At 41.4% G+C, this 15,000-nt stretch overlaps 1 protein-coding gene across 1 annotated transcript in view; it reads left to right on the forward strand.

Moving 5' to 3' along the window:
- Positions 1-13,865, forward strand: part of cpe (carboxypeptidase E) — a 20,912-nt gene extending 7,047 nt beyond the window's left edge. The window contains exons 2-9 of the mRNA XM_076992179.1: positions 3,593-3,789; positions 4,155-4,322; positions 4,843-4,960; positions 5,977-6,159; positions 10,534-10,673; positions 10,977-11,076; positions 11,747-11,865; positions 12,254-13,865. Coding sequence (XP_076848294.1) covers positions 3,593-3,789; positions 4,155-4,322; positions 4,843-4,960; positions 5,977-6,159; positions 10,534-10,673; positions 10,977-11,076; positions 11,747-11,865; positions 12,254-12,352 — 1,124 coding nt within the window. The 3' untranslated portion in view covers positions 12,353-13,865. The remainder of the gene's footprint in view (positions 1-3,592; positions 3,790-4,154; positions 4,323-4,842; positions 4,961-5,976; positions 6,160-10,533; positions 10,674-10,976; positions 11,077-11,746; positions 11,866-12,253) is intronic.
- Positions 13,866-15,000: the final 1,135 nt, after the last annotated feature.

Consider the following 15,000-nt stretch of genomic DNA (forward strand, 5'->3'; position numbering starts at 1 on the left):
AACATAAGAGGACATTAAAGGACATTAGAGCTCAGAAAGTTGCGCTGGATCTTCGTTAGGAAGAGCTTGATGTGTAAGCGCTAAAATCTTAAATCGGTTGTGTGTCTCACTGGTGGCCAGTGGAGACAGGCTAGCATCGCCGTCGTCTGCTCCATGAACTTTGTCCTGGTGTGTAAACAGGCTGCGTTTTGGACGAGTCGCAGAAGAGCCAGGATTTACGCTTCTTCTCATAATCATGTCTATCATTATACACACTGCGTATTCTTTTTTCTCTCTCTCCAGGATAATTGAATCCAGAAACTCTGTACAGGCCCTTAAGAAGTGTGCAGAGATTATGCACATGCATCATATTAAACTCTGCATTTGTGAGTGTGTGTATGTGTGACATGCAACTTACACATACACACACTCACACAGGGTAAGAAATATGTCCTAACGATAAGACTGGGGAGAAAGTCCTTTGACTCCAACATCTGCTAAAGAGTTTGCTTGTATTCACTGTAATGAAACCGAGACTTCAAAGGCTGACTTCTGACATGACAAAAACCCACTTGTATTTGAGAGTGTGTGTGCATTCGCACACACACACACACATTTGAGTGTGTGTCTAGCCTTTTAATTACTAGATACGTAAATATTAAAGGCAGGCAAAGTGAAAAATGGCCATGAAAAAGCCTGCAGGAAACCCCCCCCCCCACCACTACTAAATTCAGCAGTCTTCTTGCCATCTGTTTCCAATCTGTGTGTGTGTGTGTGTTTCTCTGTGGTTACATGTGCACACACGTGCATATGTGGTGTGTTTGTGTGCATTCACGTTTGCCGGACTATTTTGGACATGCTTGAGCAGTGCGATTCTGGACCCTGTCACTTCGTCTGCCGTGTTTCGACAGACAAAAGCTTCCAACCCACAAAGGCACATACCAAAATACAGTACTATATATGACGAAGGTGCTGGATGATTCTTATTTAATGATGTGCTGTAGGGTTTCAGCTTTGGGATTCAGCTTTTTAACGTCACTTTGCGCCATGTTGACCCAGATTTAAGGATGAATAGATTCATGATTTTCATTGTTTAGTTTGGCAGTGAGAACAAAAGAAGAATAAGGAGGATGATTTTAATGAGGAGGAAGATGAGGATTTCAGGATAGTCAGGATTTCAAAATCATCATCAGGTGGTAAAAGATCTTAATTTTAGTTAAGACATCTTACTACGAATGAGAATTATAACTACACTTCCCAAACACCCTGCAGATCTTAATTATAGCCAATGCAGTTGATTACGAATGTGATTTAGAACTACATTTCCCAAACACCCTGCAGATCTTAATTATAGCCAATGCAGTTGATTACGAATCTGATTTAGAACTACATTTCCCAAACACCCTGCAGATCATTCACTTAAAGCTTTGAAAGTAAATATAACGAATCAGATAAGTGAGTCGTCCTCAGGCACGTCCGCATCCAGACAGGTAGGCAGCAGTGTCAGCACCGGGGACACCAAATTGGACTCTTTGCTGGGACGGACTTACATAGCACAAGATGAAGGATCCTCATAGCATTCTTGTTTGGTGCGGGACAGCGTCATGGCAGGACTCACTGGTTCCTTGATCCCGACTGAAGGACTTGCAGTCATCCTGACCCATTGCAGACAGTCGAGACAGCAGCTATAAATAACAGTAAGGTCCAGAGGTCCACTACCACGTTCCAGAGAACTTCAGCACTGGAGTTGAGTTTCAGAGCACCAGAGAAGCAGTTCCAGAGAGTTGGCATGGTTACAGACAGCTGTGAAGTATATGAAAGCGCTAACAGGTAGCGGCCGTGACCCACGAGGGACGGCACTGTGATTCAGATGCGTGTTAACACGGTGCTGGTCGTTAACCAACAACAGCAATAAAGGAGGGTTGTGAGGAAGGTTAACTGTTTCAGAATGACTGACATTTTTTGTTACAGTTTTTTTAATTAAATAAATGGTAAATGAATAGGAAATAGCATAAATTATATTTTATATGAGGATTTCTCAAGCATCTAAAACATTGTTTTGGTATTATGCAGAGTATTCCTGAAAAAAAAATCTATATTCTATATTATTCTATATTAAATTCTATATTTGCTTTTGATCAAAGAAGGGTGTTATGACGAGACTTTAACTTTCAAACCTAGTTCACATATTTGTTGCACATGCTGTAAATAACAATTACATAAAATGGTACAGAGGTTATATTGAAGTCGTAGGACATAGCAGCCGCTAGCAGTCATGAGCAGTTGAAAGGGGCAGTGTTGATGTATTTTTCTATGACCTGTACTCCAATCACAAAGTTGATTAGTGGGGGAAAATTAAAATAAGGTACACGTATTCCTCAAAGTGTGTATAAGATGAACGTTATGTTTATTCCAATTTTAACGTTACTGGAGGGGACTTTACTTGTTGAGGAGGCTCCGGTCTTTTGGAACACAGGGGCTCCTTCTCAGCTCTTTTTATGACTCTGTGGTGGCATCAGCCATTTACTATGGGATCATCATCTGGGGTGTCAGCATCATAGCAGCAGCTCTGTCCTGGGCTGCACTTTGGACTCGGTGGAGGCAGTTGGGGAATAATTCATGATGGAGAACAATGCTGACCCACTTCATGGGACTGTTGCAGCACTGGGCAGCTCGTTCAGTGACCGGCTGACCCACCCGAGGTGCTGGAAGGAGAGATACCACACTTCTTTTCTTCAGCTGTCAGGCAGTATAACCAGCACTGCTCCAGACATAGTCACAGTCCGATCCAAATAAACCCAGAAATTGTTCAAATGTATAATAAGTCCTTTATATATGTGCAATAACTTGGAAATCTGTGCAATTATCCGTGTACTGTGTGCAATATACTTTTACCAAGGGCAATACTTCCATTCTAGACCAAAGATGGACTGTAACTTGTGCAATATTTTATCTATATAGCTAATATTTTGTACTACCTACAATATTTTATATATTTTATACTGTACAATTTTTTATACAACTTCACCTTTTTAAGATAAGATAAGATCATTTAAGATATCCTTTTATTATCCCACATGGGGAATCTGCAGTGCTGCAGCACTAAATAGTATACAGAAAATTAAAAAATCTAAGAATGGTAATATAAAATACAGCACTTTTACACTTAAATTAAAAGTACGTAATGTAAAGAAATATAATGCAAAGCATTTTCTGTGGACCTTGAGTCACTTCCACTACAGGGAAAACGAGAAGCGGTAAATCATGGTCAGTTCTTCCATTAACGTGGGTAAATGTTAGCTTTACTTTGTTTCTACGTCAGCATGTGTTTGTGTACTTTCCGCCATCTGTGTACAATAAAACTGAAGTCAGTGAAACAGGTGAACTCCGTGGCACGTGTTTGCCAATGTGCGTTTATAATGTCCTTTGCAAGATAAACCCTTGAATACTTTAGGAACTCAGAACTGTCTTGTGCTGTAAAGTATTCAGGTTTGGAGTACAGCTCTATAAGTGTATGTATATGTGTGTGTGTGTGTGTGTGTGTGTGTGTGTGTGTGTGTGTGTGTGTGTGTGTGTGTGTGTGCGCGCGTGCGTGTGCGTGTGCACGTTGCAGGCGAGCCGGAGTTCAAGTACATCGGGAACATGCACGGGAACGAGGCCGTGGGCAGGGAGCTGCTCATCTACTTGGCCCAGTACCTGTGCAACGAGTACCAGCGCGGCAACGACACCATCATCAACCTGGTGCACTCCACCCGCATCCACATCATGCCCTCCATGAACCCCGACGGCTTCGAGAAGGCTGCCTCCCAGGTCGCCGCCCCCCCACCCCGTCTCTGCTTATTTGCATCTTATATGCATATTCTTAAAATTACTTATGCGTGTTTGTGTCTAAAACGCATCTATCAGCATATTCATATTGAACCTGTGTCTGTTGCTACGTGAGTCATAATAATGACTAGAATAATAATCGTAATAATAGTTGTAACAGTTTTCTAATAGAAAGGAGTTAGAATCAGAGTTATGAAGAGTGATTTGAGTACTAGAATATTAAGAATTTGCATATTACATTATCTTACCTTAGTAGCTATAAATATAGTTTACAAAGAAGATATAGTAAACGGCTCTTATGAAATACGTGTGTGTGTGTGTGTGTGTGTGTGTGTGTGTGTGTGTAGTCTGGTGACATGAAGGACTGGTTCGTGGGACGCAGCAACGCTCAGAGTATCGATCTGAACCGTAACTTTCCGGACCTGGACCGCATCGTCTACATGAATGAACAAGAGGGAGGAGCTAACAACCACCTGCTGAAGAACATTAAAAAAGCAGTTGATGAAAACACTAAGGTGAGAGAAGCATGACAATACCATAGACGTTTAGAGACGCACAACAATACCATAGACGTTTAGAGACGCACAACAATACCATAGACGTTTAGAGACGCACAACAATACCATAGACGTTTAGAGTAGCATGACAATACCATAGACGTTTAGAGTAGCATGACAATACCATAGACGTTTAGAGTAGCATGTCAATACCATAGACGTTTAGAGACGCACAACAATACCATAGACGTTTAGAGTAGCATGACAATACCATAGACGTTTAGAGTACCATGACAATACCATAGACGTTTAGAGACGCACAACAATACCATAGACATTTAGAGTAGCATGACAATACCATAGACGTTTAGAGAAGCACAACAATACCATAGATGTTTAGAGAAGCATGACAACACCATAGACCAGTGCATCATGGTAGTTTTGTGTGTGTGTGTATGTATGTGTGTGTGTGTGTGTGTGTGTGTGTGTGTGTGTGTGTGTGTGTGTGTGTGTGTGTGTGTGTGTGTGTGTTTTACAGCTCGCTCCAGAGACCAAGGCAGTGATTCACTGGATCATGGACATTCCATTCGTGCTGTCAGCCAACCTGCATGGAGGGGACGTGGTAGCTAACTACCCATATGACGAAACCCGCAGTGGTGAGAAAACACACACACACACACACACACACACAAACAACGAAACCCACAGTGGTGAGTACACAGACACACACACACAAACACACATACATAAACACACACAAACTGAAGCCCACAGTTCTGAGAACACACAAGGACACACACTCACACACACACACACACACACACTCACACACACACACACACACACACACACACACACACACAAACAATACAACCCAGTGAGAATACATATACACACAAATACACATGCACAAATACACATGCACATACACACATGCACACAATGAAACCCACAGTGGTAAGAACACATATACACACAAATACACACGCACGCACACACACACACACACACACACACACACACACACACACACACACACACACACATGCTTACCCATTTTAACCAACAAAACAAGAAGACAAGCATTCATGAATAAACATGAATCTTCATCTAATTGGATTAAAGGCCAGACCAATTTAGAACCAGATTTAGGACCAATTTAGGACTCTTAAAAGCAACATACTTACTAAAATGACATAAAAGGCTGCCTCCAATATGACAAACTGTCAGTAGCGCTAAAGAAGGTTGGTGAGAAGAATGTAGAATAGAAGCAAAAACTGATTCTGAGTCAGATGAAGCCTTTTTACACTGTGTCTTCCAAACTGCTGTCTTGTAGTGTACCTATTAAGGCACCTCCAGCTTTGTTTAATGTTCTCCTCCTTGCTTGAGAGAATGACACCTGTTTAACAGCCCTGTTTATGAGCTTCTGTGAAATGTAAGGTAGAGTGTGTGTGTGTGTGTGTGTGTGTGTGTGTGTGTGTGTGTGTGTGTGAGTGTGTAAAACCTTTTATTGGGTGGAGGGCTGAAAAGAGCAGCATATAGGTAGAGGCTCTGTGTGTGTGTGTCGGTGTGTGTGTGTGTGTGTGTGTGTGTGTGTGTATGTACATTTGTAGGGTGCAGTGACTCACCTGCGCCCCCTATCTCTCCCGCGCATCATGTCATCCCCACCCAGGCTCCACCCACGAGTACAGTGCCAGCCCTGATGACCTGGTGTTCAAGAGTCTGGCACGGGCCTACTCCAGCTACAACCCCGTCATGTCCGACCCCAAGAGGGCGCCGTGTCGCAGGAACGATGATGACTCCAGCTTCAAGGAGGGCACCACCAACGGGGGGGCCTGGTACAGCGTGCCCGGAGGTGCGGCCTCTACATGACCTCTACATGACCTCTACATGACCTTGAAGACCACGCCTACCAAACCCCACCCAATCACACATACAAACCCGGCCTACAGAACCCACACAACTACACCTACAACCTCACATGACCACACCCACAAACCCCATACAGCCACGCCTACAACCCCACATGACCACACCCACAAACCCCATACAGCCACGCCTACAACCCCACATGACCAGGCTGAGTCATGGCGAATCTTACACACATCTCCACTTGCCTGGGCAAAGCTCTTATTCAACCCACATATCTTTGAGGTCAGATATACATGAAGCTACTCTTGCCTGCGGTGCCATTGCAATTTTTAACCCACTTGAATCTGATCAGTCAGTTCTGATGTGTTCTTTAAATTCTTGACAAGAATCACGGCAGACTTGATCATATCTTCCCCATGTGTTATATGTATATTGAGTTACTTCAAACTACATTTTACTACAGTTAAACCAGTTACAGTTTTTGACGACTGCTAACATGCGTTTCCCAATACTTGTGATACATTGTCAAAACTCTAAACACAGCAACACATTGACCTCACACAAATAGCCAAATAGTAAATATCGTGTTCAAAAGCGCATTTTCTTAACTAAATAACAACTCTGCATTTCACAATGCAAACAACTTTGTTAAAACACCTGAACCTGGTTCAGTATCCAATAATTCTTTCAAACACTAGCACAGTGGTTCCCAAAGTGGGGGGCGCGCCCCCTAGGTGGGGCGCGGAGCTATTGCAGGGGGGGGCGCGGAGCTTGAAAGTAAAACGTGCACATGTGTCAATATTAGGGATGCACCTATTCCGATATTAATATCTGAAAAAATTCTAGATCGGGTATCGGGGACAATGTGACCGATCCATAAAAACAGATCTACTCAGTCTAATTCTATGCAGTCTAATTCTATGCTTTTCGGAGTTAGTTCAACCTTAATACTCGCGCTGGTGGTATTCCACTTAGTTCGTTTATTTGCTGGTTGACCAAAATAAACCTGGGCTCCAGCAATACTTCACTGTTCATACATGAACTGGTGAGTTGTCCAAAGCTCATTTAATGCGTTACTTACAGAAATAAAATAAAGAGCAGTGGTCTGACTCGGTCTACGGCGGAAAGCTAAAAAAACAATATTCCATACGCGCGCTCAACTCGAGACAACTTAAAGAGACAGTACACATATTTCTGGCCGTTACATGCTTTGTGCTCTGCGTGATGTCTGCGCTTGCAAACTAGCCGCATATGTATTGCTGTTTCTCTTATTTCATCTCCTTATTTATTTTAAATTATATTTAGAATTCTTGAACTATTTAAAAGGTTTCTTGCAGTTTATTTTTTTCATGTTTGACCAAAGTTGTGAACCTATTGTTTTTGTAAGTTTCAGGTTCTTTGGTATTATTTATTTTACATTCAATGTTATATTCATAATTGCACTGACTGAACAAATGCAAGTTGTGTTGTTTTTACATGTTTTATGTGTGTTTAAGTGTGCTATACTGGTACAGAGTTTTCAATAAACCTGTAATTCAGTATGTCTGTGTTTAAAAAGAAATGCTTTAAGTCGATTCAGCAGTTTTACTCTATCAGATCGGTATCGGCAGAGGCGGTCTTTGCATAGAGGCGTGGCTAGGCAACTGCCTTGGGCCCCTCCCACTGCAGCCCACTGTAGGGGCCCCCTGATTAGCTGACTTATTTCTCGCATATTAATGTTGATGGGCCCCCTACCTAATTTCGCCTTGAGCCCCCAAATTGCTAAGTCCGCCACTGGGTATCAGATCAGTATCGGCCGATACAAAGCCTCAGATATCTGAATCGGTATCGGAAGTGAAAAACATGAATCGGTGCAACCTAGTCAATATGGGGGGGGGGGGGGGGGGGGGGTGTAGGGGGGGCGCAAAAATATTCTCATCTACTAAAGGGGGGCACGGCAGAAAAAGTTTGGGAACCACTGCACTAGCACATATTCTCTTTTCGAGATACATAGTCAATCACTGCACAACCACTGTAAAAAAACTAACATTTGATGGCAATACAGAAACAGTATTACATGTAATGTTTTACCCTCTCCCAGCAAACAACAGACATTTTACAGTAACATCTGTTGTTTTCTTAGTCAGTTCATTTTTACTGTAATCCGCTTCATTTGGACTTTTTTTTCAAATGCTGTCTACACAATGAGTGATATTTACTGTTAGGTACTATATGGAATGTAGATTAGACAAAAAAGGAGTCAGTAACAGTTTTGCAGTAAAGGGTATATTTTACTGTATTAGGGACATTACTGTATTGTGGCCTAACCCAAAAAATAATTATCGTAATTGTAAACATAATTAGCCATGGTCCCATATGTGTAAAAATACACATATACAAAAAAAGCCACACAAGGGGGAAAAACAGAATATAAAACTGAACAGTCTTGTTAGGTCTAATCTAAACGGCCTTCAGCAGTTGGCCACATGTTTTCATCCACATCACATCAGGGAAAGAAAAGCTTGGTATGTCTTATTCACCCCTGGCAGTCTTCAGCTGAAATGTCTCTGCAGCCGGGATCCATTGCATCCAGGAGGGACATTTGGTCATGGGGCCGATGATCATACACCTTCCACCTCCAGACTGAAAAAAGTTCCTTAGTGGGGTTGAGGAAAGGCGAGTAGGGTGGGAGGAAAAGGGACATCACTCTTGGATGGTCTATAAACCAGTTTGTGATGACATGAGAATGACAGAATGCTACATTGTCCCATCACAAATGTCCTCGTGTTTCCTCCCACCTGTTCCCTTTCTGCTTCTGGAACCAGTTGTTGGTAGAGTTCATTCAAAAATCAAAGAAGGAGGTCACTGTTATAGAGACCAATCTGGCATTTGTGAAGGACCAAACCAGCACTTGAGATTGCAGGACAAATCGTTATATTTGCTCCTCTCTGACCCGGTACATTACTGTACTTCATTTTATTTCATTGATCTATATGTGCAAAAAATGTGTACAACAGTAATAACTTTTCAGCTGCCTTTGTTTTTGCAGAACTTGGCATTTTATACAATATTTAAGGTTTTGAACCTTAGGTTTTCATTTTTGGCATGCTGTGTACAAGCAATTGTAAATAAGACAAAAACGATCCAGAATTTTGTTATTGGATAACCTTGTGTGTATAGAAAATGTAAGCATTATAAAAACATGTAAAATGACTGCATTTTGTGCCATAACAACATGAATTGAACTAATAGTATAGCCACTGAAAACTGATGTTGTGTTCACTGTGTTTGGAGTTTTGAAAATGTGACTACAGATTGGACAAACGCAGCTTAGCAGTCGTCAAAAACTGTAACTACAGTTACTTGCTAAAGCTTAAAGGGCAAGAATTAAACTCAGCTTACAACAAAGACACAAGGGACAGGCGATACAAATAACACAGACGCACACATAGACACACACACACACAGCTGCTTTGTTATGCAGCTGAAGCTACTAATTCCCCTCAAGCCGTCTCGTTACGATTCGCCTGGACAGGGACACATTTGCAAATGCCTTTTTTCTCAGAACAATTTAGCATTACAGAGTCCTCCAAACTTTCTTTGACAAACTCCCCCTCAGAGAATGTCTTACTGTTTCTTGCAGTGTTGTGATATCACACAGTTGGTCCTGACTGCTGCATCTCTGGACGAGTGCAGCTTTGTAAAAAATTCTTGCGGCATTTGTAGTTTTGCGAGCAAACCTCCAGACGCCCAGGCTGCTCTACATCAGTCTAGTTCTTGTACTTCTCTGTTTCTTATCGTAATCCTGTTGAGAAGTCCATGTCTTGTTAAAAAATCTGCATTCAACATCAGTCTTTTTTAACGTTAGCTGACATACAGTATTTAAGGGCTATCTAAGTGCCAACGTCTAGACACGTCAACACATTTGCTGACACATTTGAGTGAAGGTACATAAGCGCAATGACTGAGAGACACAAATTTAAAAGCAAAAACCAAACAGTTGGCTTTCAAAATAAAAGCCCTGTTTTAGGTGCACCCATAACATTGTAATAGGTGTTATAGTTACAGGTTTACTTTTGTCTTCTACTTTATCAACGATCTCACATGAGCCAGAAATAGTCAGAGGCCCGGATGTGTGTACAGAGCCTAGGTCTGTTTTAGAAGAATAGTTTTTATCTCATTTTAGCAGAATACTTTAGGGTTTCATTATAGAAAATGGTTTCTACCTGTAGAAATAATGGGAATGAAAATGAACCGATACTCGTTCTACAACACACCCCTGCTCATGAAGTGTGTCCCTAAAGATCATGTATACTGATGTATAAATAGTGCTCTTTTCTTCCTTTCCTTATGTTCTGTCTGCATCTGTGACTCTCAGGCATGCAGGACTTTAACTATCTGAGCAGTAACTGTTTTGAGATCACGTTGGAGTTAAGCTGTGAGAAGTTCCCTCTGGAGAACACACTCAAAACATACTGGGAGCAGAATCAGAACTCCCTCATCAACTACATAGAGCAGGTGCGTCTACGTGCGAGTGTGCATGGGAGGGAGAGAGGGAGAGAGAGAGAGAGAGAGAGAGAGAGAGAGAGAGCGAGAAAGAGAGTTTGTTGTGTTTGCATTTGTGGTTTCCTATTCAAAATGATGTGCTTGAACTGAATTGAAAGCATTTGTTTGCTGCGGATATTAGAATGTTATTATTAATGCCATTTAAAGTGCATTACCAGTGAGTGAGTGAGTGTGTGTGTGTGTGTGTGTGTGTGTGTGTGTGTGTGTGTGTGTGTGTGTGTGTGTGTGTGTGTGTGTGTGTATTCTATCCTGCAGGTGCATCATGGAGTGGCAGGTTTCGTGCGTGATCTTCAGGCCAATCCTATCTCCAATGCCTCTATTTCTGTGGAAGGCATCGACCACGACATTACTACAGGTGCGCATACTCATACGAACACACACACACACACACACTTATTTGGCGGTAGATACTGGTGATACTGGTACAGCACTGATACTGGTACAGTACTGGTACAGTAACTGTGAAAGTCTTCTGTTTGAAACCTGTTTAAAATTCTTGTAAACTACACTGCAATATTTTGCCTCAATCTACAAAAATCACATAAAAAATTCAATAAAAACTATGGCTTGTGAAAAATAATAAGACTTACAAAATATAACACATATATGTATATATTTCTATTCATATTGTAACATAGTGGTAATCAGACCAGACCACTAGGAGGCAGTAGCAGTAAGACCTGTAACCAGAGTTAAGAGTTAAGTGTTGGCTGTAGGACTGCCATTCATGCGTGTTCTCTACTGTTCTCTACTGTTTTATATATATTATACACGCATGAAACTGCAGGTTGTACTGAAAGATGTCAGTATTACAGAAATAACAAGATACCAGGCACCTATTCATTTAGAATCTGACAGAGATCTGCCCTCTTGTGGCTGAATGGGGTAGTACCTGAGCCCACGGGCGGATAGACAAATACAGACTATAGAATATAGACTATAGATATAGACTCATTATAGACTAATAATATATGTGATTTTACTTTCTGATCTGTACTTGAGCTATTTGTATTCTGTATTTCCAGCTAAGGATGGTGATTACTGGCGCTTGTTGGTTCCTGGTAACTATAAGATATCTGCATCAGCTCCTGGATATCTGACCATCACCAAGAAGGTGGCTGTGCCCAGTGGCACTGCTACACGGGTAAATACACACACACACCACATACACACACACACACACACACACACACACACACACACACACACGCCCACACATGCACACACACACACACTCACACACACACACCACACACGCACACATACACACACACACACACACACACACACACACACACATACACACACACACACACACACACACACACACACACACACACACACACACACATAAACACACCACACACACACACCACATACACACACACACTCACAAACACACACCATACACACACACCACACACACACACACACACACATACACGCCCACACATGCACACACACAAACACACACCATACACACACACACACACACACTATGATTAATTATCCCTGCTCCTGCTCTCTGTCAGGTCGACTTTGAGCTGGAGTCACTGGAGGAGCGTAAGGAAGAGGAGAAGGAGGAGCTTATGGACTGGTGGAAGATGATGTCAGAGACCCTGAACTTCTGATTGGCCAGAACAGTCACTGTTTGGTTTCCTATTGACTGAGGGTATCAAGAGCATTATGGGTGTAAATTATTTAATCATCGTTGTATGTATGCTCGCGACACTAAGGTTGTTTATTTTTCCTGAAGAGCACTACACAAGGACACTAAAATAGGTTCATTATGTATAATAAGAGTTTTATTCACGCCAAATGAAGGCGTAGACAGGTTATGTGCCTGCTCTGGTGGACGTCATATGATGGAGGTAATAACCTTCGGCAAGCCTGTATTATGTAGATTAGCGTGCTACCTTCTGAACTGTTGTGGGCCGCTTCTGTTGTGCTCTTCATAGATAAATGACGTCACACTGACATCTCTCCTTGTTTTCTCGATGAATTCCTTTTTAGCAAATATTGTTGAACACCTCCCTTACAGGTGTTGTAGCAGCATGTTCATTCACTGCCTGTGCCCACACAAGTGCGCACACACACACACAGGAAGTGAATAACTCAGTTGGTGTGGTTTAATTGTCTGATTGAGCTTTTCTTTTTAACCGTGTGTTTGACATTGTTATTGTGTGATGCTTTCATAACTGCAGTCATCAGCAACTATCCAGGAAGCACTGTGTCACAAACGAACGAATGTGCCACAAATGACTCGCAATGATCAGTCATTACAGTTCTGACCAGTTAGGACTGGTGCCAGTAGACAGCTCTGATAAATGACATATAAATGCTTTAAGTCTCTTTTTCTTTTTGAAACACTGTTCTGTGTATTTAAAATAATGTTCACTTTTTTGTTATTTTAAAAGGAGCTGCATTAATAAACCTATCATATCTAGTTTTATGACGTTACTGAATATTTAAACTGATTGTAAGGAGTACTCACGGTTGTCAAATGAACTCAGTTATTAGAACTATACAGCAACCTGAGGCATTATAGTTATAAACCTGTATTATGTATGTTCTTGAAGTAAAGTTACACTTTCAAAGCAACAGATTTTAATGGCACAAATGTTAGAGATAGCGATAGCTGTCAAATAACGGACACAACTGACGAGATGTTAGGTTTTATAAACAATACCAAAATGTATCAGTCTGTGACACAACAATCTAAACCAATGCTCTGTAATATATGTCTTAAATGTCTGTTTAGCCTGCCACTATTTCTATCATTAAAATGCGAAATATGTTGAGAATTACACCGGCAAATCACACGTATTAATTTAAGACTTGCAGTGCTCAGCTGGGCTCCAATGAATGCATAACATACAGTCGTAGTGTGTCTGCTAGGACTGTGAGTGTTGATTTTAACACTTGCTATTTACCGCTACCCTAATTCTCTCCTCTGTTTTGAATACTAGACATCATGATCAATTTTAGTCCTGTCAGCGTAAACCCCGAAGCCATAAGTAAAGATTATTTCAGATGTATGTTTCTATTACTCTTTCCAAAATTATGTGTTAAATGTATATGAATGTAACGATGATTTAACTGGATACTGCGATTCACAAACATTAAAATTACTTTCTGTTGTCAGACTGCTCTCCTTCTTTCTTTGGGTTTCTGTCTGTTTTTTCATTACTGTTATTCTTTATTACTCTATAAATGTTATAGAGTATAAATGTTATTCTAATTACTCTATTACTACGGGTGACGGAGTAATTAACTAATACATGTTAAGAAACAGAACGTATACTATGCTACAAAGAATTTTTGCTATTCTACTAAACATGCTCTCTGTCTCTCTCTCTCACTCTCTCTCTTTCTCTCTCTCTCTCTCTCTCTCTCTCTCTCTATATATATATATATATATATATATATATATATGTGTGTGTGTGTGTGTGTGTGTGTGTGTGTGTGTGTGTGTGTGTGTGTGTGTGTGTGTGTGTGTGTGTGTGTGTATACAGTTCTACTTTTCTTATGTTGAGCCAGGTTTTGTTGCTGGGCAAAGTTGTACAAAATAATTGTCAAATTCAATTAAGAGATCGCCTGCCTAAGTCCACCACGTAAAGTTATTCAGTCAGATTTCGTGGTCTGTGGTTGCTGGCGTGGCGGATCTGAGTAAAGTCTCCTCATTATTCTGGCCTATCAGCGGGGCCCGGATCAATAGCATCGATTAGGGTGGCGACAGTCCTGCGGCGACGCGCCTAGCGGGACTTCACGAAGCGCCGATGCAGCAATAACGCAGCCTCATTATAGCAGGCGCGGCCCCGTAATAGTAGCGCTGATACCTGTTTAATTAAAGTTAAAAATAAACACACCGCCGCGGTCTCCCGCGGGATTATTATCCGCGTAACTAATGAAATGAATTAAACATCAAAAGTTTTCTCTGTCCTATTGTTGTTGGATTACATTTACTTCTTTCAGCTTGCACAGTTGAATTTATTTGGAACTGGATGTTGGGGCTTTCTTTGTCCATCTCTCTCTCTCTCTCTCTCTCTCTCTCTCTCTCTCTCATATATTCAAATATATAACAATATGTTTCCGTGTGTATTATGTATTTTACTGACTACGTAGGTAGGTGACAGGCTACAAATGTAATGCCTTTCATGGCTTTACATGCAGTTCTTAGAGAAAGTCAACAGAGGGCGCTAATGAAAGGCCATACTACCGTCTCGTGTCTTGGGCGTCGGTTCTGCGAGGTTCGCATTTGCATACGATCTAAACACAC

The sequence above is a fragment of the Brachyhypopomus gauderio genome, unplaced genomic scaffold (assembly GCF_052324685.1).
Source record: "Brachyhypopomus gauderio isolate BG-103 unplaced genomic scaffold, BGAUD_0.2 sc90, whole genome shotgun sequence".
NCBI classification, from domain to species: domain Eukaryota; kingdom Metazoa; phylum Chordata; class Actinopteri; order Gymnotiformes; family Hypopomidae; genus Brachyhypopomus; species Brachyhypopomus gauderio.